Here is a 21,586-nt window from a genome sequence, read left to right on the forward strand (position 1 = left end):
TTCGGCACATTGCTAGTAATTACAATAAACAATTCAAAAATGCGGAAAGCAAAAGACTTGTTCGGATGGTAGGTAAATTCTCGAATTTGTAAATTTCAGGAAAATACGTGTGCAAAAATTTGAGTACGAAGTATTAATTAATGTTGTAATGTATAGCTTGCGCGAACCAACGGCGAAAGTTTGACCAAATCATGAGCCAAATTAGGGGGTTTGATCCAGCCACGGTTGCATGTTGCAATTAGATTTCAAGAGAAAAATGGACAAAAGCTTATGATGAAGGGAGGAAATATGGATCGATGAGGACAAATTTAGTTGAATCGATCAACGGGATGCTGAAGAGTTTCCGTGGTCCGCCAATAACAGCCATGGTCGACAAGATATTCTATCGGTTGGTGCACTATTTTGATATGAGAAGAACGATGTACATGGTGCAAAAAGACAATCGGTGGAAATATACACAATTTGTGGGTGTCACGCTCAAGCACAACAGTCAAAAAGCAAATAGACATGCGATCACATGTTTCGACTACGATAACGAGGTTTTCGAAGTGAAAACTGCGTGTGACGGTTCCAAGGGTTTAGGGGGCCACAAACACATAGTGCGCCTAGACTAGCGAACGTGTGCATGTGAAAAATTTCAAGGGCTAAAAATCTCATGTTCACACGTAATTGCAGCATGTTAAGCGTATGGTATTGGTTACGAACCATACGTAGATGAATGATATACGTTAGATAAAACCCTTCAGTGCTATTAGTATATGTTTAATCCATTGGGGCATCTTGATTACCAGCTTGAACTTGACGAGCTGCCATTAGTGCTAGACCCGAGTCGTATTCGGAAGAAAGAAAGGGCCCGTGCATCACGGATCTGGAATGAAATGGACTGGAGAAGCTTGAGTAGTAGCACTTCGTGAAATCATTGCACATACTGTGGAAAATCAGGGCACAACAGGAAAACTTATGCACATAGATCGGCCCGAGAGTAGATCATACTTGTGTTAATTATGTAAATTAGTTTCATGAAGAATTTTTTGTAATGTTATAATATTATTATTGGATTGATATTTATGAATTTCATTTTTCTCGGGTTTTTACATTACATATATGAATTTTTTGTAATGTTATAATATCACAATTGCACGATATTTATTCAGTTCATAGAAAATCTAGGAATAGAATGAGAACGAATAAGATGTTTAATTCAAAAGTTATGCGCAACTGATCAGCCAAGTCATGAGATGATCACTAGAAAATGATTTCAAAGGTCATATTCACCATGCGTACAAACACTCGGATTGATTTTTCAAATCATGCTGTTTCGACAGTAAGAATAGAACTTGCAAATCCGAAGACAAGCATCCTAGCACGGCAAATGACACGCTTACAAGGACATTCAAGAATTTGCCAAACAAATCGATGAGTTGCTACCAAAGAAGTCCTGCATTTATGGTTCGATACCATTCCAAAGGAAAGATGGGAATAACCGGAAGCCGGAATCACAGAAAGCTTAACAATGATTCGGTTCTTAACGGAATACTTCATTCCCAGCAGAACAGTATCATTTAACAGAATAGAGGGTACCTCCTGGTTCTCGAAAATGACGGTAAAAGTGGCCATCGGCAGATCAAGATGGCAGAGGATGACATTCCATTAACAGCTTTCGGTGCTCCACAAGGACATTATCAATGGGGAGTATGCCTTTTTTATTATGCTTAAGAAAGACACGGACGTCGGACTTGGACTACTCAAGACACATTTGTTGTCAAAACTGAGAAAAGATGCAAGTTACCGTTCTTGTCGGCGATTTTCGTCACTTTTTGTCGGAAAATATTGTAGGGGTAGTTTTAATAAAGCCGAGATTAATTATTGACAACTGAAAACAGAGATATTAGCGAAAATTAAAGGAGCGGAATTTTTCTTTTGTAAATACTTTTTTTAAACTCCTAAACCATTTCTAATAAAAACTCACTGCAAAGGTATTCTCAGTTTCATCAGGAAGAAGTCATCCAATATGCAAGCACAAGGGCGACTCCCCCTTTGACAGATATGACTTAAGCGGTTTACCTTTTTGTTGATAACATTCATGGTTCATAGAACTCTTTTTGCCACGGACAGTCTCACCAGAAAAATTGTAAAAGACAGGCGTGTGCTCTTAGGCATCGCCAAGACAGGGAAGATATTGGACTGGGCAACTCCGGCATGTCGGTTTGGTAAGAAACTTGACGGGAGCGGCAAATGCCCGCCCGGCGAATGGACTAGTCGATCCCTCGAACCAGATAGCACAAAAACTACTGATGTTAGAACCACCAGGTTTCCTTTCCAGTTCCCAACTAATACACAAGAGCAAGTTCCAAAGTTCCTTTCTGTAATGATTTCATTGGAGGAGGCAGGAAGATTTGACCTCAGATCCTCCTGCTTTGATAACATGTGAGATTTTGTAGGATCACTCCAAACTGTTCTAAAAGCTGAAACTGTTAGATGAAAATGTGATTTAATATTTAAATATTATATCGTATGCATATGGTTAATCGAATTCACAAGAAAAGAATTTGTCATATCAGGTAATATATCCCGTTCAACATAGGCGTAGAGAAAATATAACCACGAAGCATTGGACGAGCCTCTCTTGACCGCGCTGGATCCGCTAACGTGTCGAGCGCAGGTCTCGAAGCACGACGTGCGCGTAGTACAGTACAGTCTGATAGGTACGAAAAAGCTGTAATTTCGAAAAGGATTGATTTGTGTTTTGTAATCTCTGCAATTTTTCTTTGTCAAAAGTTTGGAAACTGATTCAGCTCTTGACAATCTGAGAGGGAACACTAGGGCACATCCGTCATGAAACCATGTTCATCGACCCTGGGATGCCAAGAACAAGTTTGGTTACGTACGTGGTGAAAGCCCGAACAAATGGAGAATATCTAACTTGCCTAAGGACAAAACTATTTTCTTAAAATCATTGGTAAGTGGGAAGCCCCTCTATTCCTAGGCTTGATGGCCGAGATGAAATGGAATATGCTGGCTTAGAAGTTTGATGGTAACGATTTAGAAAATCTGATAGGGGATGCATTGAGATCAAAGTACTTATTATGCTCTTAAGAGATTTAGATTGGGATCGTCCATTTTGAAACGGTTTTAATCAAGTGATTCCTCTTAGGAAATATATTGAAAAATTTAAAGGACAATGTAGAATTCCTTATTCTCTAGGATGAATTGAGAAAAAAAGAAAAAAAAAAAAGAAATATTGATGGAATGTTTCTGATTTTGACTCTGGTAGTGGTCGTAGGAGCACCAGTTTAGGAGGGGTACGATGCGAAAAAATTAGGGATAATTATACCTAAACTTATTGCGCTTTTGCTAATTCGGTTTTAAACATTTTAATTTTGCCAATTCAATCATAAACCTTTCGCATTTGTGCCAATTCAGTTCATTCGTCCAACTTTGACCGGCTGATGCCGACGTGGATGCTGGTTGATACCGACGGGATAATTTTTGATAATATTTTAATATTTTTTTTCAATTTTTTATTTTTAGTTTTTTAGTTCATCTTCAACTTCCAACCGGCCACTGGCTGGGCACCATCACTGGGGAGCTCGACCTCGCCCGACGACGGTGATGCCATGGTTGGGCGAGCTCGCCCAAATCTGGAGACACTAGTGGCCGGCGATGCGGATCATCCACATTGGAGGTTGAAGATGAACAAAAGGAAAAAAAGAAAAAAAGAAATAAAAATTTAAAAAATATTAAAATATTATTAAAAATCGCTCGTAAGTTCCGGCCGGTTTTCATGCCAACGTCGACCGGTCAAAGTTGTTTGGATAAACTGAATTGGCACAAATGCGAAAGGTTTGTGATTGAATTGGCGTAAAAAAAAAAGATTTAGGACTGAATTAGCACAAATGCAAAATGTTTGGGACCGAATTAACAAAATTAAAAGGTTAAAGACTGAATTGGTAAAAGTGCAACAGGTTTAGAACTTTTTTGACAATTTTCCTGATAAAAGCACAATAGATTTATGATTTTTTGGATAATTTTCTCAAGATAAATTTGTACAAATCGCCATAGTGTCGGAATGTTTCGGGAGATGGGCCCAAAGAAAGAAAAACGAAACACAAAACCAGGTCGACCCAAGAATCACAATCTAACTCCAATCCATTGATTCTCTTATGATCCACCAATGATCCATTCCTTGGCCGTCATTTGCAATTTGCAGAAATCTTATGATTCTTATCCATTCCACGCTGCGTCGGTCAAAAGGGGCAAACGCGTTTGGCAGCTCAACGAGCATTATCTGTTCTATTCGACTGGTTCTCGCAGTGCAAATGGCTGACTTTGTCCTTTTGGCCCCCCACGCTCTGTCTACCCAACTTGCCCATTGAAAGGAATCTTTAATCACGGGTGCAATGAAGAATGTCCCCCACCCATAAATTCCATCATGCAAGCCATGTCATTGCCATGTTAGGGGTCAAATATACAAAGGATTTGGCCAACGAGCATAGGAGAAATCTATAGGGATCGAGTCGGGTTTGGATCGAAACGAATACTGTTCGGCCCATATTGGTTAATTTAATCCGTTTTGACTTATTTTCATGCTACACGGATCTAGTGATCCATACTTGACCCGATCAATATTGTTAAAATACTTCAACATTAAAATCCAGTTTAAAGAAAATTATTTCTTATATATATAGAGTTAAATTTTTTTATAGTTCTTTTTATCTGACTCATTTATGACCCAATTAAAACCCGTTTCGGACTAAAGTTTCTAATTAACCAATTTATGACTCGCTTTTAAAATTGAAGTAACCCATTTATGACCAACCGCCATGGAATATGAGTCAAGTATGGGTTCTAGACCCATTTTGCCACCTCCAATTTTCGCATTTAAATGATCCAAGGTAGAGCAAAAGCGAGCATCATTTTCTTAGGAAAATGAGAAATTTCACATTGTAGTTTGGAGGGTAGGCCAAGTTCCAGATCTTATTATTCTATAGATTTTAGGGATTCGATTGATGGGCATGGTCTCGTCTTCATCTCCAGCTAGTGGCCGATGGAGTTTTGTGACAACATTCAAGTGATCTGGTCAGACTTTGGCGCTCATTTCATTGTCCTAGAACCACCATTTTTTTCTTCTTAGCATTGATCTAGGTTTGAACGTACGCAGGAAGAAGACGACTTCCCTTCACATAATGTCAAGGCCTCTATAATTCTCAAGCGTTCTACTATAGAAGGGTCTTCACTGAGTGTTTCAGCTCCACTCACTTTCGAAGTAGTTCAGGGAAAAATGAAAATGCTCGGTCTTGATTTTGTGTTGTTCATAGTGTTTTTCCTTCTGGTTCTTCCTTCTCTTTCTCTAGAAACAAACACACAGGTTGAGATTCAAGCACTGAAAGCCTTCAAGAGCTCCATCACCAGTGACCCATTGGGAGCTCTTGATGATTGGGATGAAGTGAGTCATTCTCACTGCAACTGGTCGGGGATTACCTGTGACCCGGCGTCGAAACAGGTCGTGTCCATTTCTTTGGTGGACAAGCAGCTTGCAGGAGGCATATCGCCTTTCCTAGGGAACCTCTCAGCCCTGCAGGTTCTCGATCTAACTCTAAATAATTTCACAGGGAAAATTCCGGCGGATCTCGGAAAATGCTCGCAGCTCTTGGAATTGACCCTTTATGAGAACTCTCTATCCGGTCCGATACCGCGAGAGTTAGGGAATCTCAGGAGTTTGCAGTCAATTGATTTTGGCAACAATTTCCTGAGTGGAAGTATCCCCGAAAGTATCTGCAACTGCACATCCTTGTTGGCGCTTGGTCTCATCGGCAACAATATCACCGGCAGGATTCCTGCCGGAATAGGAAGCTTGACCAATCTTCAGCTCTTTACAGCTTTCGGAAACAACTTGGTTGGTCCTATACCTAGTTCTGTCGGTTCACTGGAGTCTCTCCAAGCATTAGACTTGAGTCAAAACCAATTGTCAGGAGTCATTCCTAGAGAAATCGGCAACTTGTCCAATTTAGAATACCTCCAGTTATTTGAGAATGTCCTCGTTGGAGAAATCCCGAAAGAACTCGGCCATTGTACCAACCTTGTCGCTCTTGAGTTATACATCAACTCCTTCACGGGCTCCATTCCCACAGAGCTTGGGCATTTGGTTCAAATGAAAAGCTTGCATTTGCATAAGAATAGGTTCAATTCCACCATTCCACCATCTCTATTCCAACTTAAGTCGCTGACCAGATTAGGACTCTCAGAGAATGATTTGACTGGTAGTATTCCTCCTGAGATAGGTTCATTGAGATCTTTACTGGTTCTGACCCTTCATTCCAACAGGTTCACTGGAGCAATTCCTTCGTCCTTGACGAACTTGACCAATTTAACATACTTGTCTATGAGCTCCAATCTTCTCACAGGTCAGATTCCGAAAAATATCGGGTCGCTTTACAACTTGAAGAACTTGACCCTTTATGACAACCTTCTCGAGGGATCAATACCAGCTAGCATTACCAACTGCACCGGTATTTTAGTCATAAGTCTCAGCATGAACTATCTGAGTGGAGAAATTCCCCTAGGCTTAGGAAATTTGTCAAATCTGACATTTTTATCTATCTGGGCCAATAATATATCTGGTCAAATCCCTGATGATCTCTTCAACTGTTCCAGACTTGCTACTCTTGATTTAAGCGACAACAAGTTAAGTGGGTTCGTAAAACCCAGCATCGGCAACCTGGTTAATCTCCGCATTCTGAAAATCATTAACAATTCTTTTGTGGGTGAAATTCCACCAGAGATAGGCAATTTGACCCAGTTACTCATTCTGTCGATGGCTGAAAACAACTTTTCCGGGCCGATTCCTTCAGAAATCTCGAGACTCTCTCTCCTCCAAGGCTTCTCTCTCCATGACAACGCCCTGAAGGGAACGTTACCTGATGGACTATTTGAACTGAAACAGTTGACGAACTTGCAGTTGCAGCGGAACAGGTTGATGGGTCTGATTCCAACTTTAATCTCAAGACTCCAGTCACTTTCTCTGTTAAGCCTCAGTGGAAACATGCTTAGTGGGTCGATTCCTAGAGAGATGGAGATGCTGACGCGGTTAATGACCTTAGATCTCTCTGATAACAGTCTTACTGGCTCAATTCCCAGATCTGTGATTGGAAGCATGAAAAGAATGCAGATATATCTGAATCTTTCACGCAACTCACTGACAGGAAGTGTGCCAGATGAGCTTGGTGAAATGGAAATGATACAGGCTATTGATATCTCGAACAATAAACTCTCAGGAACCATTCCTAGAACACTCGGAGGCTGCAAAAACTTGCTTTCGCTTGATTTTTCAGGAAATAGACTTTCTGGTCCACTTCCGGTTGAAGCTTTTACAGGAATGGATTCCCTAACAAGCCTGAATCTTTCGAAGAATGAGATAAATGGGTCACTGTCCGATGATTTGGCAAAGATGAAGCATTTGAGTTTGCTTGATCTTTCATATAACCGTTTGATGGGCGTGATCCCTGAAAGCTTCGGCAATTTTTCTAGCTTGAAGCACCTCAACCTTTCCTTCAATCATCTTGAAGGCCGCGTGCCAGAGAAAGGCATATTTGTGAACATCGATGCGTCGAGTTTGACAGGTAATGATGCTCTTTGTGGAATCGAATTTCTCGGCTCTTGTGACAATGAGAGTTCTAAGAAATTGTCGAAGAGAACCATACGAATTTTATTGGCACTGGGGTCTGTCACTGTACTTTTTGCATTAGTTTTGATACTATCTATCGTCAAGTACAAAGCAGGCAGAAAAAAGTCACAAGAGCTTGAGAATACAGAACCACATTATGCATCTGCCACGAACCTCAAGAGGTTTGAGCAGAAAGACCTCGAGGCTGCGACTGAATTTTTTGGCGAGGACAATATCATCGGTGCAGGCAGCTTGAGCACTGTGTACAAGGGCCTCTTGGAAGAAGGGAAGGTTGTTGCAGTGAAGAAACTGAATTTACGTCAATTTTCCGCAGAATCCGACAAATGCTTCAATAGAGAAGTAAAGATCCTTAGCCAGCTGAGGCACCGAAATTTGGTTAGGGTGATCGGCTATGCTTGGGAGAGCGGGAAATTGAAAGCTTTGGTCCTGGAATACATGGAGAATGGAAACTTGGATAGCATAATACACGACGCTCAGATGGATGGGTCGCGGTGGACGCTGTCTAAAAGAATTGATGTCTGTGTTTCCATTGCGAGCGGGTTGAGTTACTTGCACTCTGGATATGGTTTCCCCATAATCCACTGCGACCTGAAGCCTTCTAACATCCTTTTGGATGGAGATTGGGAGGCTCACGTGAGCGACTTCGGAACCGCTCGGATGCTAGGTATTCATCCCCAGAATGGGACTGGCATTACTGCTTCGTCAGATTTCCAAGGCACGATCGGCTACATGGCACCAGGTAAATATCTTGCTCATACAAGTCAATGGCCATGTGATTTAAGCCAAAACATCCCAAGTAGCCATTTCATTTCACTTGAGTTCTGAACATTTCTTGAGCGTAATAAGCCCAAAGAGTTCACTCTCCTTGGAGTTTTCACTAGGTAAAAGCGTCAAAGCCAACAGCCTGCTTCTGCAAGCATACAAGCTGAAATCTTGACTGTAGTGTTGCACACAAAACATAATCAGCTGGTATTTAGCTCATTCATTCATACTCATACTATGACATATTTGAACATGTATGCAAGCGAAAAGTGAGTATATAAGCAAGCAAACCGTATCAGAATATATTTATGCATGTATATATACTGAAGTGTCGACCGTAGAGTTGAAACACAAATCATCAAAGCTGGCATTCAACATGTTCATTCCAATTAGCATGATAATGGATTGCATAACAACTGAGAAATGTCCTATGATTCCTCCTCCGTCTGGACTCTTTTCATGATCTTTCCGGTGCAATTTCTAACCCATAAATAACAACTCTCTCTATCTCTCACTCAATCAGCATCTTCTGTCTTCTCCCTTTGGCCAGAGTTTGCCTACATGAGAAAAGTCACAACTAAGGTGGATGTTTTTAGCTTCGGAACGATAATGCTGGAGCTGCTAACAAGAAGGAGACCAACTGCGCTCACTCAGGAGAACGAATACCCAATCAGTTTGCATCAACTGGCAGAGACGGCTCTTGCAAGAGGAACCAGTGGGATTTTCCAAATCTTGGACCCGCTTCTAGCTGCGAATGTTTCCAAGGAGCAGCAGGAAATCGTAGAAAAGCTCTTCCAACTGGCTCATCAGTGCACTTCTCCAGATCCGGCAAACCGACCAGACATTGATGAGGTCCTGGCTGTCCTTACAAAAATAAAGGCCAAGGCAAGCTAAAACTGAAAACTTTTGATGCTATGAGTTATGGGAAGCATTGTAAAGAGCATGATAGTTGAATCCTGCTAGTTCTTGCACCAGCAGAACCGATTTTGAAGCAGGATTACATTCGCTCAGCTGTTTTCGTCCCATTTCTCGAAAATTTTAGCAGGTTCGGCATAAGGAAATAGAAGATCTCAATCCAGTCTTGAAGAAACTTTGACAGTCTAGTTACTTGCATTGGATATCCTAATCACATTAGAGAATCCAGCTGCTTGTCCCTAGCTTCCTTCATCACAATTTCAGATCGAACCGGAAAAGAGATGGCGAATGGCAAGTAGACCAGAGAGCTCGATCAGACAAAAAAGCCCAGAAACAAGAATTGCACAGATATATCTTCTCGTTGCATCAAAACTCAACCTCACTCTCTACAGAGCATCACATTCCGACAAACAAGAACTCAAGACTTTAACCATAAAGGAAATTGAGAATTCGTCGCGAATAACCAAAATGATCACGACGATCAACCTCAAACAGTTACCAAAACCTTGTGAAGATTGCTCAAATGTCATCTCTTATGTACCTTTTTGGGGGCTTAACCATCAGGACCAGGAGGATCGTTACGAAGAAACTCATCCACAGTGGAAGGAAACACCAACCCACCAGAGCCGCATCCACCGCCCTCGCAGACAGACGCGGCTTTACCCAGAAGCAGATGCACCAACCTCAACGGCTCCACCCTCTCATCCCCATCACCACCGCCGCCGCCGTTCAAAAAGCACTCAATCCACCGATCCAGTCTCTCTGCCTCCTTCCGGCACTTCGGCCCCTTCACGCCGGCGATTCGCTCGTAGAACCCTCCCTTGCACTCGCAAGCCCCGGCGTCTCCGCAGCCCGCTCCTCCTCCTCCACGAGGCTTCGGCTCGCGGTTCCCCAGACCGAGCATCCGCATCAACCGGTCGATGTCGTCGGCCGAATCGGCGTCGATCTCCGTTGCCGGCGGCGGAGGAGATTCGGGCGGAGAATGGAACTGGGGAGAGAAAGAGAGGAACGCCTCTGGTGCTTCGCTGCTATCTTGAAGAGGAGGAGGAGGAGGGGGAGGATCGAGGGCTTGGTGGTCGTGGTGGTAGGGTAGGGAGGGGAGAAGGTGGAGAGGGGATGCCGGAGAATGGTCGAGTGATGGCGAAGCAGTGGTTTGCGGCGTTTGGCGGCGGCGGGGGCGGTCGAGTTTGAGTCGCTTTTCGACTCGCTCGAGTGAAGAGAAGAAGTTGGAGCGCATCCTTCAGACGGCGAACGCTGACGCGGCAGTTTTCAAGTTTATTAGCAAGATATGGAGGGAAAAATGGTTGCGCGGTCGAGAATTTGTATTTTCCGGGACAGTTATACCATTTTTGCAAATATAATTTATAATCGATCAATCATATTATTCGCGTGATATCGAGATCAAATTAATTTATTTTAGTGACAAGAAATTTCATGAAAATTCAAAAGTAATTTGTGTTATCGGTCAAGGGGAGAGAGAGAGAGAGAGAGAGAGAGAGTTGCGATTCTCATAGTGACGCAACCAAAATGAAACACTATCCTAATCTCTTTTTTTCGCGAAAAATGAATGATTTGAGATATATTTTTCTAAAAAGGGTCGCTTGTATCACTTACGAAAAAGTCGACCAAATTATTTAGACGTATATTATTTTTGATAATGAAAAGATTTCGAATTGACTAATTATTTTAAACAATACAAACGATCATTTTTAATGGATGATGTACATAGAATTTCATAGAATGGTGTGATATCGACAAATGAATGATTTGATGTACTTAAAAATGATGGACGAGGCCCACATGAGTTGATTCAGATTTAATATAATAAATGTTTCATGATTTGATTATTCGCGTGATATCGAGATCAAATTAATCTTTTTTAGTGACAAGAAATTTCATGAAAATTTTCAAAGTAACTTGTGTTATCGATCGAGGAAAGTAAGACGGAGAGGAGTGAGTTGCAATTCTCATAGGGACGCAACCACAATGAAACACTATCCTAATCCTTTTGTTTCGCGAAAAATGAATGAATTGAGATATATTTTTCTTAAAAAGATCGCTTATATAACTTACAAAAAAGTCCACCAAATTATTTAGACATATATTATTATCGATAATGAAAAGATTTCGAATTGACTAATTATTTCAAGCGATACAAGCAATCATTTTTAATAAAATACTTTCCAAATTATTTATTTTCAAGGAAACAAACGGAATGTACGTAAGTGGCGTGTATTGCGTTGTTTAGTTATGGCAATACCTCTTAGCGATAGGGTTAGACAAGCTCGTGGACTACCGAGGCCCGTTGGCTTGACGGGCCCACAAGGCTACCAGGGCCATGATTAGGTTGACCATTGGGATAATCCTCGGAAAGAATAAGGATGCATTTGGTTCGGCTTTGGAAATGGGCTTTAAGCAATTGCAAATGTCTTTAGCCCGAGTGGTTTTGTGAAAATGCAAGCGGCATTTGGTAAAAAAATGTTTAAAATGCAACTTTGAGTTAAGTAGTGTTTAGTATAAGAAAAAACTTCAAAGGGCTTTTGATCGCATATTTCTTTTTTTATTTTTAAAATTTTTTATTTGAAAAAAAAATCAAAACCCTTTGCCGGTCGGCTTTGGCCAACGGTGAGCCGGATCTAACATCGGCAATCGTCATCCGAGGCCACCCGGGGTCGTGTGACCCTAGGCGGCCTTCGCCGACCACCTTGAAGAAGACGAAGATGATTCTAGGGTTTCACTTTTAAAAAAGAGTAAAATGAGTTTTTAGTAAAGTTTTGAGGGCAAAATAGGTAACTGACTATTTTCATCGATGAGGCCTTCAGTATTCCGAAATATGCTGAAAACTCAATGCTGTCCCTCCCAACATTGGGTTTTCAAGCTTCTCAAGGCTAACATTTGGCCAAATGGCTCTTGAAAAGGCTTGCCTCCCCAACATTTTTCCCAAGGGGCTTTAGCTTAACCAAACACACCCTAATACTATCCCTCCCAAAAAAAAAAAAAAAAAAAAAGCATCCGAATACTAGTTATATCGACATTTGATAATAATTTACGGTGCATCTTTACTTGTATCTTGTATAAAAATGTACAATGAATATTGTTTTAGTTTTATTGGCTTCTTTCCATTTCAGATTTTTCCACTCACAAGAAGAAGACGTTATTATGTATTCCATTAGTATTCTTCAGTTGAGACCAAGAGTTTAAAATTTTTGAAGTCTGATTCTCCCCAGCTCCTTCAAGACTTGATTCTACCGCATGAAGAGTTCGATGTCTACGTTCCGATGTCGAGGACGAAAGATTCAGGGATGATTAGTTGGTGTATCTATAGCGATAGACAAATGGCTTTTCGCGTTTCACTGGAATGCCAAATGTGGGCGATGACGCCGATCCCCGACACTAATATGGCAAAGAGAGGCCTTACATATTTCATTGGAAAATCACATACGGGAAAGTCATGTAGGCACTTATGCGCCATCCATTTACATTGTTCATGAAATACGAACATGCACATCTAACACGATTTAGAACTTCTAACTTATCTGATTAGATCGTTATGATGGCTAAAAGGATTATTTTGTTTTGACAGCAGACTCTGCGCCGGAGAATCCTTCATTATGATAGAATGTTTTTGAGGATGGCGTTTGCAGATAAATCTATGAATCTTAAGCCGCAAAGGGTGAAGAAAAACAAAGAAGAAACGTGGGAGTTCAGTTGAAAGGGAAGGAAGATGATTGAGTATGTCACTAAAGCTAGCAGCAATACACGAAATTCCACACCTGCTGAAGTGTCGTTTCCGACCAATCCACATCACATGAATGAAATGCCAATCCCACTCAAGACTCTCGCAATCACTTTCCAGGGACGAAGTTGGTGGCATAGGCCCAAGCATTGTTGTTGACTGGGTCGGCAAGGTGGTCAGCCAAGTTCTCCAATGGACCCTTTCCCGTCACAATGGCCTGCACGTAGAACCCAAACATGGAGAACATGGCGAGCCTGCCGTTCTTGATCTCCTTCACCTTGGGCTCAGCGAAGGCCTCGGGGTCGTCGGCTAGGCCCAACGGGTCGAAGCTCCCGCCGGGGTAGAGCGGGTCGGTGACCTCACCGAGCGGGCCGCCGGCAATACGGTAGCCCTCGACGGCTCCCATCAAGATGACTTGGCAGGCCCAGATGGCTAGGATGCTTTGGGCGTGGATCAGGCTGGGGTTCCCTAGGTAGTCGAGCCCACCCTCGCTGAAGATTTGGGCACCGGCCTTGAACCACACGGCCTCGCCGAACTTGACGCCATTGCGGGCCAGGAGCTCGGGGAAGACGCAGCCGAGGGCGCCGAGCATGGCCCACCTGGCGTGGATGACCTCGAGCTCGCGGTTCTTGGCAAAGGTCTCGGGATCGGCCGAGAGCCCGGTAGTGTCCCAGCCGTAGTTGCCAGGGAACTGGCCAGTGAGGTAGGACGGGGGCTCGCCGGAGAACGGGCCCAAGTACTTGACGCGGTCCGGGCCGTACCACGGGCTCCCGGAGGAGACGGACTTGACTGATTTCCTCATGGAGACTCTCCCGTTGCCGAGGAGCTCGGGAGTGGAGGGGGATAACCTCACCGCCTGCCCGGCGAGGGACGGGGAGGAGAGAGCCATGGTGGAAGCTGCCATTGAGGGGGTGGATTTGGGAGCTTGATGTGTGTGTCTTAAGTGTTTGAAAGAGAGAGTTGAGATGGAGTGGTGATGGTTGTGTTGGGCTATATAAATGCACGAGGGTCCTTATCTTAGAGATCTCTATCTGAATTCCTATTGGCTTTGCAAGTCCTTGGAAGTTCGATTTTTTGTCTGTCTACTTGGCGCTCCCTACTCCACTAACTATATCTTCTGATCCTTCGTTTTATTTTTTTTTATAAATTTTTTTGTTATTTTTGTTTTGGGGGGGTGTATCTAGAGGTGGAGAAATTTCAGAGATAATTATTGTAAATTCAGAATTTTCCCACCAATCGGAGGGTGCCACTTGGGGCCAATTCAGATAACCCTGTATCTGCATGAAGTTGCATGTTCATCAAATTGGGACCGCCACCTTCTGGGTTGTACAATTCTTGTATCAACACGAATATCCCAGATATCCTTAGAATATTGAGTAGAAGAAATAATTATGTGACTATTTTTAATCCACTATGAGATTAATAGTTTATTTCGAATCACAAAAAAATAAAATAAAACAAGTAATGAGAAACTGTTGTGGGGGTTTATTCATTCTAGAATTTGTGATCCACAACATGTTGTTACTCTCAAAAGTCACTTAATGATTTTTATGCTAGCAAAAATATTAAAAAATCTGATATTGTTTATTAAATGGATAATTAACTGCTTCTGTGTAATTGTTATCAACTCACTTAATGAAGTTAACAACAAACTAAGGCTCCATTTGTTTCGCACAAGACAACTTCTTGAATTTTTTTTTTTGAGGTACTTGATTCGCGGAAACTAAAATAGTCAACAAAAATATTTTTCACCCATGAAAAAGAACACCTTTCAAAAGTGAGGAAAATGATTTTTCTTTTTGAAAAGAGAAAAAACATTTTTTCTCATCTTTCCTCCCTCTGCTCCTTCACATTCCTTATATCTTTTATTATTTTCATTTCTCTTTTTATTTCTTTTTTGTTTCTTTTCCTTCTTCTGTGGTTGACCACCGGCCAAGGCAGAGGTGGAGGAAGGAAAAAAAAGAAAGAAAAATAAAGAAAAAGAAAGAAAACAAAAGAGCATGAAAATATTAACAAATCAATTTTTTAAATTTATAAAATTATTTGCGCTAACACCGGCCGTACCATGTAGGACTGTCAGCATTCACGTCGATAGTTTTCGGCCAAACGACTATGCAAGAAATCAAAATAGATTTTCTTTGCCAAATGAGATAGAAAATATTTTTCAACTCATTTTCAGATAAGCCAAACACTGAAAAATATTATCATTTTCCTATAAAATGACTTTCCGGAAATCATTTTCTAAAACGGTTATATTTTTTGCAAAACAAACGAAGCATAAGTTGTCACCATCATTATTCAAGCGGTGAATTGGTAACTAATAATATAAGAATCGATTTAGCAGAAAACGGAGAAGATAAATTGCGGGTTGCACATGGAACACGAACATCTTTAATTCTAAGTTCTGCGACAGGAGAATGACTTCCGCTACATATGCATAACAAGAAAAAACTTTTTGTTTTGTCGATTTTCAAAATGCTTCACTTGCTCACTGGCAAAATGGGTGATTCCGCTTGGTTTTTCGAAAATATTTACCGATCAGCTTGGATCATTTGAATGATTAGTTCATCGAAACTTGTTTTCGTTATCAAAAACAATTTATGTGTAAATATTTTGCGAATGTGTGTATGTATATTGTAAGCGATATAAGTGATAGTTTTTTTTTAAAAGAAAATGTTTTCGAATCATTTATTTTTCGTGATACAAACGGAGTCTAAGAATTATGAAGGAATACGAACCACTAGAATTGCAAAAAGAATTTAATAAAAAACAAACTTTTTGAAAATAGAATCTGAACTGTAGAGATGATATTAAAGTATCTCTAGAATAATTGTTCACTTAACGAGAGCATTGCTCTTTCTCTTCTTTCTTATGGACCTCATCTCCTTCGTCCTAATTTCTCAAATATCTGACCTGACAATTTTTTTTCCTTTGGATGTGCTCGTTGCCTTGCCTCATGACCTCAACCTCCTCTGCGGCATGGAGCTCGAGCCGCCAGATCTGGTTCTCGGGCTCAATGCTGTAATGAAGCTTGAGCCCTCTCGATCTGGGGGCTTTAGCTCGATGCCACGAGGGAGCTCGAGGTTGATCCTTGTGAAGGACGAGAGTAGCAAGTAGCAGCACCGGAAGAACCGAAGGGATTTTAGCTCTTGAGTTAAGCTAAGACAACCTCGAGCTCCAGTGGTTGTATGGGGCGAGGGCTGCGACCCTCACCCGCTGCCGTCAAGGGCTTTGTGGCCCTCGCCTTGTGGCCGGCGACTCTAGCCAAACTTTGTAAGTTCGTAGGACAAAAAAAAAGTAAAAGATAGGATGACATTGTTGTACTTAATTCTCCTCGGCTCCTTCAAGACTTCTACTTTACCGAAACTCCATTATTTTAATAATTAGGATCAAGAATAGAGAAGAGTAGACGTGTAAATGGACTAGATAAATTCGATTCTATGGAATGAAGAGTTCGATGTCTAAGCTCCAATGTCGCGTAGGAAAGATTCAGGGACGACTAGTTGGCGTGATAGCGAAAGACAAATAAGGTGAAAGGCTTTACATATTTCACTGAAAAATCACCAACCAGTTCAACAAAAAGTCATGTACGCACTTTGGCCTTACGTTGCTCGTGAATATGTGTGGATCAGACATCGCTTAGCCGAAATACGAACATGCGCATCTGACACGACCTAAAACTTCTAGTCTATCTAGTTAGCTCAATACATGTTTACAATTGCTATCAAAAGGATCATTTTCGCTTCGACAGCAGACCCTACGCCAACGAATCCTTCCCTCTTGCGAGCATATGTTATTTGAAGAGAGGTTGATAAGCACCGTTTGGTTGAGGGCTCGACTCGCAACTCGAAAAGTCATTCAGGATTGGGCGAACCGAAGATCGCTTGTCTGATAGAAAGCTTTTGAGGACGGCGTTTGCAGATTAATCTATGGATCTTAAGCAGCAGATGACAAAGAAAAACAAAGAAACGTGGGAGTTGAGTTGAAAAGGGAAGGGAGATGATTGAATATATCACTCAAGCCAATACATGTAATTCACAGTTGATAAATTTCCAACCAATCCACATCACATCAATGAAATGCCAATCCCACTCAAGACTCTCACAATCACTTTCCAGGGACGAAGTTGGTGGCATAAGCCCAAGCATTGTTGTTGACTGGGTCGGCAAGATGGTCAGCCAAGTTCTCCAATGGACCCTTTCCTGTCACAATGGCCTGCACGTAGAACCCAAACATGGAGAACATGGCGAGCCTGCCGTTCTTGATCTCCTTCACCTTGAGCTCAGCGAAGGCCTCGGGGTCGTCGGCCAGGCCCAACGGGTCGAAGCTCCCACCGGGGTAGAGTGGGTCGGTGACCTCACCTAGCGGGCCGCCGGCAATACGGTAGCCCTCGACGGCTCCCATCAAGATGACCTGGCAGGCCCAGATGGCTAGGATGCTCTGGGCGTGGATCAGGTTAGGGTTCCCCAAGTAGTCAAGCCCACCCTCACTGAAGATTTGGGCACCGGCCTTGAACCACACGGCCTCGCCGAACTTGACGCCATTGCGGGCTAGGAGCTCGGGGAAGACGCAGCCGAGGGCGCCGAGCATGGCCCACCTGGCGTGGATGACCTCAAGCTCGCGGTTCTTGGCGAAGGTCTCGGGGTCGGCCGAGAGCCCGGCGGTGTCCCAGCCGTAGTCGCCGGGGAATTGGCCGGTGAGGTAGCTAGGGGGCTCGCCGGAGAACGGGCCCAAGTACTTGACGCGGTCCGGGCCGTACCACGGGCTCCCGGAGGAGACAGACTTGACTGATTTCCTCATGGAGACTCTCCCGTTGCCGAGGAGCTCGGGAGTGGAGGGGGATAACCTCACCGCCTGCCCGGCGAGAGACGGGGAGGAGAGAGCCATGGTGGAAGCTGCCATTGTGGGGGGTGGATTTGGGAGCTTGATGAGTGTGTCTTTAAGTGTTTGAAAGAGAGAGTTGAGATGGAGTGGTGATGGTTGTGTTGGGCTATATAAATGCACGAGGGTCCTTATCTTAGATATCTCTATCTGAATTCCTATTGGCTTTGCAAGTCAGTTCGATTTTTTGTCTATCTACTTGGCGCTCCCTACTCCACTAACTATATCTTCTGATCCTTCGTTTTATTTATTTATTTATCTTGAGGTTTGTTTGTATCAAGTAGTGGAGAAATTTTCAGAGATAATTTTGTCAATTCAGATATTTTCAACCAATGGGAGGGCGCCACTTGGATTAACTTGGATAACCCTATCTCTGCATGAAGTTCGTTGTTCATCAAGTGGGACCGCCCAGCTTCTTGGTTTCATAGAATTCTTGTGCCAACACGACCATCCCCACCAAAATGAGTAAAGGAAGGATGTTGAATGTTGATATCCCTAGAAATATTGACTGGAGAATTTGGGATTGTTGATTAAATGGATAATTAATCGCTTCTGTGCAGTTACCATCGACCTCTAATCTGGTTTAACTCAGCCTATATCTATGGTATAATCAATGCCATGCATACTTATGTTCTTGAAAAGATATGCACATCCAATGGAGGTTGCAATGAACTAAGTCATTGATATCATTACTCAAGCGCTAAATTCATAATTAATCGGAGCTTCTCCTTATAAGAATTGATTTGGAAGAAAATGGAGAAGATAAATCGCGGGTTATACATGGAAAACGAACATTCTTACTTCTAAGTTCTTAAACAGGAGAACGACTTTTTTCTAACCCCTCGGTTTTTCAGCAAAAGCTAGGGAGTTTACTGAAACTTTGTTAAAAGTTAGGCTTCACATGTTCCCAGGTAATTGTAGAAATTATGATTTAGGTGCACGAGCACAGAGTTCCAATTACTCGGAAGCTCGAAAAATACTATCCCGTTAAATTGATTGACTCCAAATTTTTCCCAGAACGGGTGAAAAAAGTATCAAAAATTAGTGTCAATTCGGTCATAAACAATCAATTTACTTCTAAACTTTTTGCAGTAGTATCAATCCACTTCATTTGGCCAATTTAGGTCGGAGTAGCTAATATGGACGCTAGTCATCCTATGTGGTGTGGCCGGAGCTAACATAAATATTTTTTTAATAATTTTTTTCTTTTAATTATTCTTTTTTTTCCTCTCACTTTGGTCGGCGACCATTGAGCAAGGGCCTTCGAGGCCGCGAAGGCCCTCTTTTTTTTTTTTCCTCTCACTTTGGTTGGCGACCATTGAGCAAGGGCATTCGAGGCTGCGAAGGCCCTCGCCTTGGGCCTTCGCAGCCTCCACCGACCCTCACCAATGATTGTCGAGGGCTGGTCAGCCTTGCCCAATGGGCGGTGAGGGTTGCTGGTGACCATCACCAGTCAAATTGGTTTAATTGAAAAAATTATGACTAATTGGTACTAATACAATAAGTTTAGGATTTTTTTGGCACTTTTCTCCGTTACGGATAGAACATCGTGGAATTGGAACAAAGTAATTTTCGATTATTGAGGTGAAAATCTCATGCTGGGTTTGATATCTTTTCTGCACATCATATTTCACTTTAAAAAAAAAAAGACATATTGAAAAGTTCAAACTGCCACTTTGCTTTATTTTTGTAATTGATGTGATGCAAGAAACCCTTTCAGCCGAACAAGTCAGACTGTTACTTTCACACCGTCTTGAAATATCTCCTTGAAAAGCACCGCAAGGTGTGTGTAGCCTTTGTGACATAAGATGTTTGTCATTGATTTTGATGAAACATACATAAGATGTTTCAGTTTCACTGTCTGACTAATTTTTTGTGTGTGATGATGTTTATTTGTGGCAAGGATATGCAAGAGCAAGATTTCATACCGGAATTTAGTGTTCTTGATCTTGATCTTACAGTTTCTGTTGTTATTCCATGGTGAAGAAAGTTCAAATTTACACTGAATTACATGTCATCCATCATATACAAGTGAAAGCCTTCAGCTCTCCCTCTCTGCTTCTTCTATGGGCCCAATTTTAAGAGCACAGAAAATCTTGGGTGGATCAGAGAGTGCCCAAGAGGACACAAGAAACCAAAGCTAAAATCTTCAACTCCCAATGGAAAGATAGATATAGATATCCCAAGATAAGAGACTTGTATGAACCCCTGCATATAAATACCCCTCTAACCTCACCACCCTCTCACAAGTCACGACCTCTCAACATCTACAAGTTTCTAAACACAAGGCGGGAAAAGCCCCACTTTGAAACCATGGCTGCTTCCACAATGGCTCTCTCCTCCCCATCCTTCGCCGGCAAGGCGGTGAAGCTCTCTCCTGCCACCCCCGAGCTCCTCGGCAATGGGAGAGTCACCATGAGGAGAGGCGTCAGGCCTGCCTCCTCTGGAAGCCCGTGGTACGGCCCGGACCGTGTCAAGTACTTGGGCCCGTTCTCCGGCGAGCCCCCGTCCTACCTCACCGGCGAGTTCCCCGGCGACTATGGATGGGACACTGCTGGGCTCTCGGCCGACCCCGAGACCTTCGCCAAGAACCGTGAGCTCGAGGTCATCCACGCAAGGTGGGCCATGCTCGGTGCCCTCGGCTGTGTCTTCCCCGAGCTCTTGGCCCGGAATGGCGTCAAGTTCGGCGAGGCCGTGTGGTTCAAGGCTGGGGCCCAGATCTTCAGTGAAGGCGGGCTCGACTACCTGGGCAACCCTAGCTTGATCCATGCCCAGAGCATCCTGGCCATCTGGGCTTGCCAGGTCATCTTGATGGGAGCCGTCGAGGGCTATCGCATTGCCGGCGGGCCTCTCGGTGAGGTCACCGACCCACTTTACCCTGGCAGGAGCTTCGACCCATTGGGCCTGGCTGATGACCCTGAGGCCTTTGCGGAGCTCAAGGTGAAGGAGATCAAGAACGGCAGGCTTGCCATGTTCTCCATGTTTGGGTTCTATGTGCAGGCCATTGTCACAGGAAAGGGTCCATTGGAGAACTTGGCTGATCACCTCGCTGACCCTGTCAACAACAATGCTTGGGCCTATGCCACCAACTTCGTCCCCGGCAAATGAGCTTTAGAAGCAACATGTTTTTGCTTCAAGTGTGCTCTTATTGGTGTAATGTAAATTTGTGCAAATTTTATTGAGAGGTTAACGTGAGTTTTGTCGTTAATCCAGTGATCATTGTGATTTTTTCATTTTCATGATTCCAGTCTACTAATGCTTTGCTTCGACACGGTAATAGGCTGGACATACTTATTAACATGTGTAACGAAAAATTAATATGAAAAGTCTAATTGCAGTGGCATCGGAAAAGAAGGGAGAAAAAAATGCATCATTGTTCAGATAAATTAGCATAACCAAGTGAAATTTTGTCAAATCTTTGGTTATACAGTCAATAACTTGACAAGCATCGAAGGATTTCCAATCCAAAGATTTATAATCTTATCAATGTTTGAACTGATCAGAGGTTCATGCATTGCCTAGTTCACCGTACAAGTATCCATTTCAGAGATCATAGATGCAGTACAGGGCTTCTGACCAGGACCGTTGGAGAAACTTTTTTCAACTGA

The 21,586-nt window shown here is 42.7% G+C and overlaps 4 protein-coding genes across 4 annotated transcripts; 2 read left to right on the forward strand and 2 right to left on the reverse strand.

Annotated features, from left to right (window-relative positions):
- The first annotated feature begins 5,275 nt into the window (after positions 1–5,275).
- LOC125316582 (LRR receptor-like serine/threonine-protein kinase FLS2) lies at positions 5,276–9,509 on the forward strand. Its single transcript, XM_048285283.1, has 2 exons — positions 5,276–8,423; positions 8,997–9,509. Exons 1-2 carry the CDS (start codon positions 5,282–5,284, stop codon positions 9,338–9,340), a joined length of 3,486 nt encoding a protein of 1,161 aa, XP_048141240.1. The 5' UTR covers positions 5,276–5,281; the 3' UTR covers positions 9,341–9,509.
- On the reverse strand, positions 8,790–10,629 carry LOC115733057. The gene is made up of 2 exons (XM_048285284.1): positions 9,555–10,629; positions 8,790–9,003 (listed from the first exon to the last, which is right to left on the reverse strand). Exon 1 carries the CDS (start codon positions 10,596–10,598, stop codon positions 9,915–9,917), a length of 684 nt encoding a protein of 227 aa, XP_048141241.1. The 5' UTR covers positions 10,599–10,629; the 3' UTR covers positions 8,790–9,003; positions 9,555–9,914.
- A 2,520-nt stretch (positions 10,630–13,149) lies between these two features.
- On the reverse strand, positions 13,150–18,062 carry LOC125316464. The gene is made up of 4 exons (XM_048284803.1): positions 17,209–18,062; positions 16,059–16,187; positions 14,348–14,460; positions 13,150–14,087 (listed from the first exon to the last, which is right to left on the reverse strand). Exons 1-4 carry the CDS (start codon positions 17,997–17,999, stop codon positions 13,207–13,209), a joined length of 1,914 nt encoding a protein of 637 aa, XP_048140760.1. The 5' UTR covers positions 18,000–18,062; the 3' UTR covers positions 13,150–13,206.
- Positions 18,063–20,213: 2,151 nt separating this feature from the next.
- Positions 20,214–21,180, forward strand: LOC115730788 (chlorophyll a-b binding protein of LHCII type 1-like). Its single transcript, XM_030661397.2, has one exon. The coding sequence runs from the start codon at positions 20,292–20,294 to the stop codon at positions 21,084–21,086; it is 795 nt and encodes a 264-aa protein (XP_030517257.1). The 5' UTR covers positions 20,214–20,291; the 3' UTR covers positions 21,087–21,180.
- Positions 21,181–21,586: the final 406 nt, after the last annotated feature.

Source organism: Rhodamnia argentea, chromosome 9, assembly GCF_020921035.1.
Source record: "Rhodamnia argentea isolate NSW1041297 chromosome 9, ASM2092103v1, whole genome shotgun sequence".
Classification (NCBI taxonomy): domain Eukaryota; kingdom Viridiplantae; phylum Streptophyta; class Magnoliopsida; order Myrtales; family Myrtaceae; genus Rhodamnia; species Rhodamnia argentea.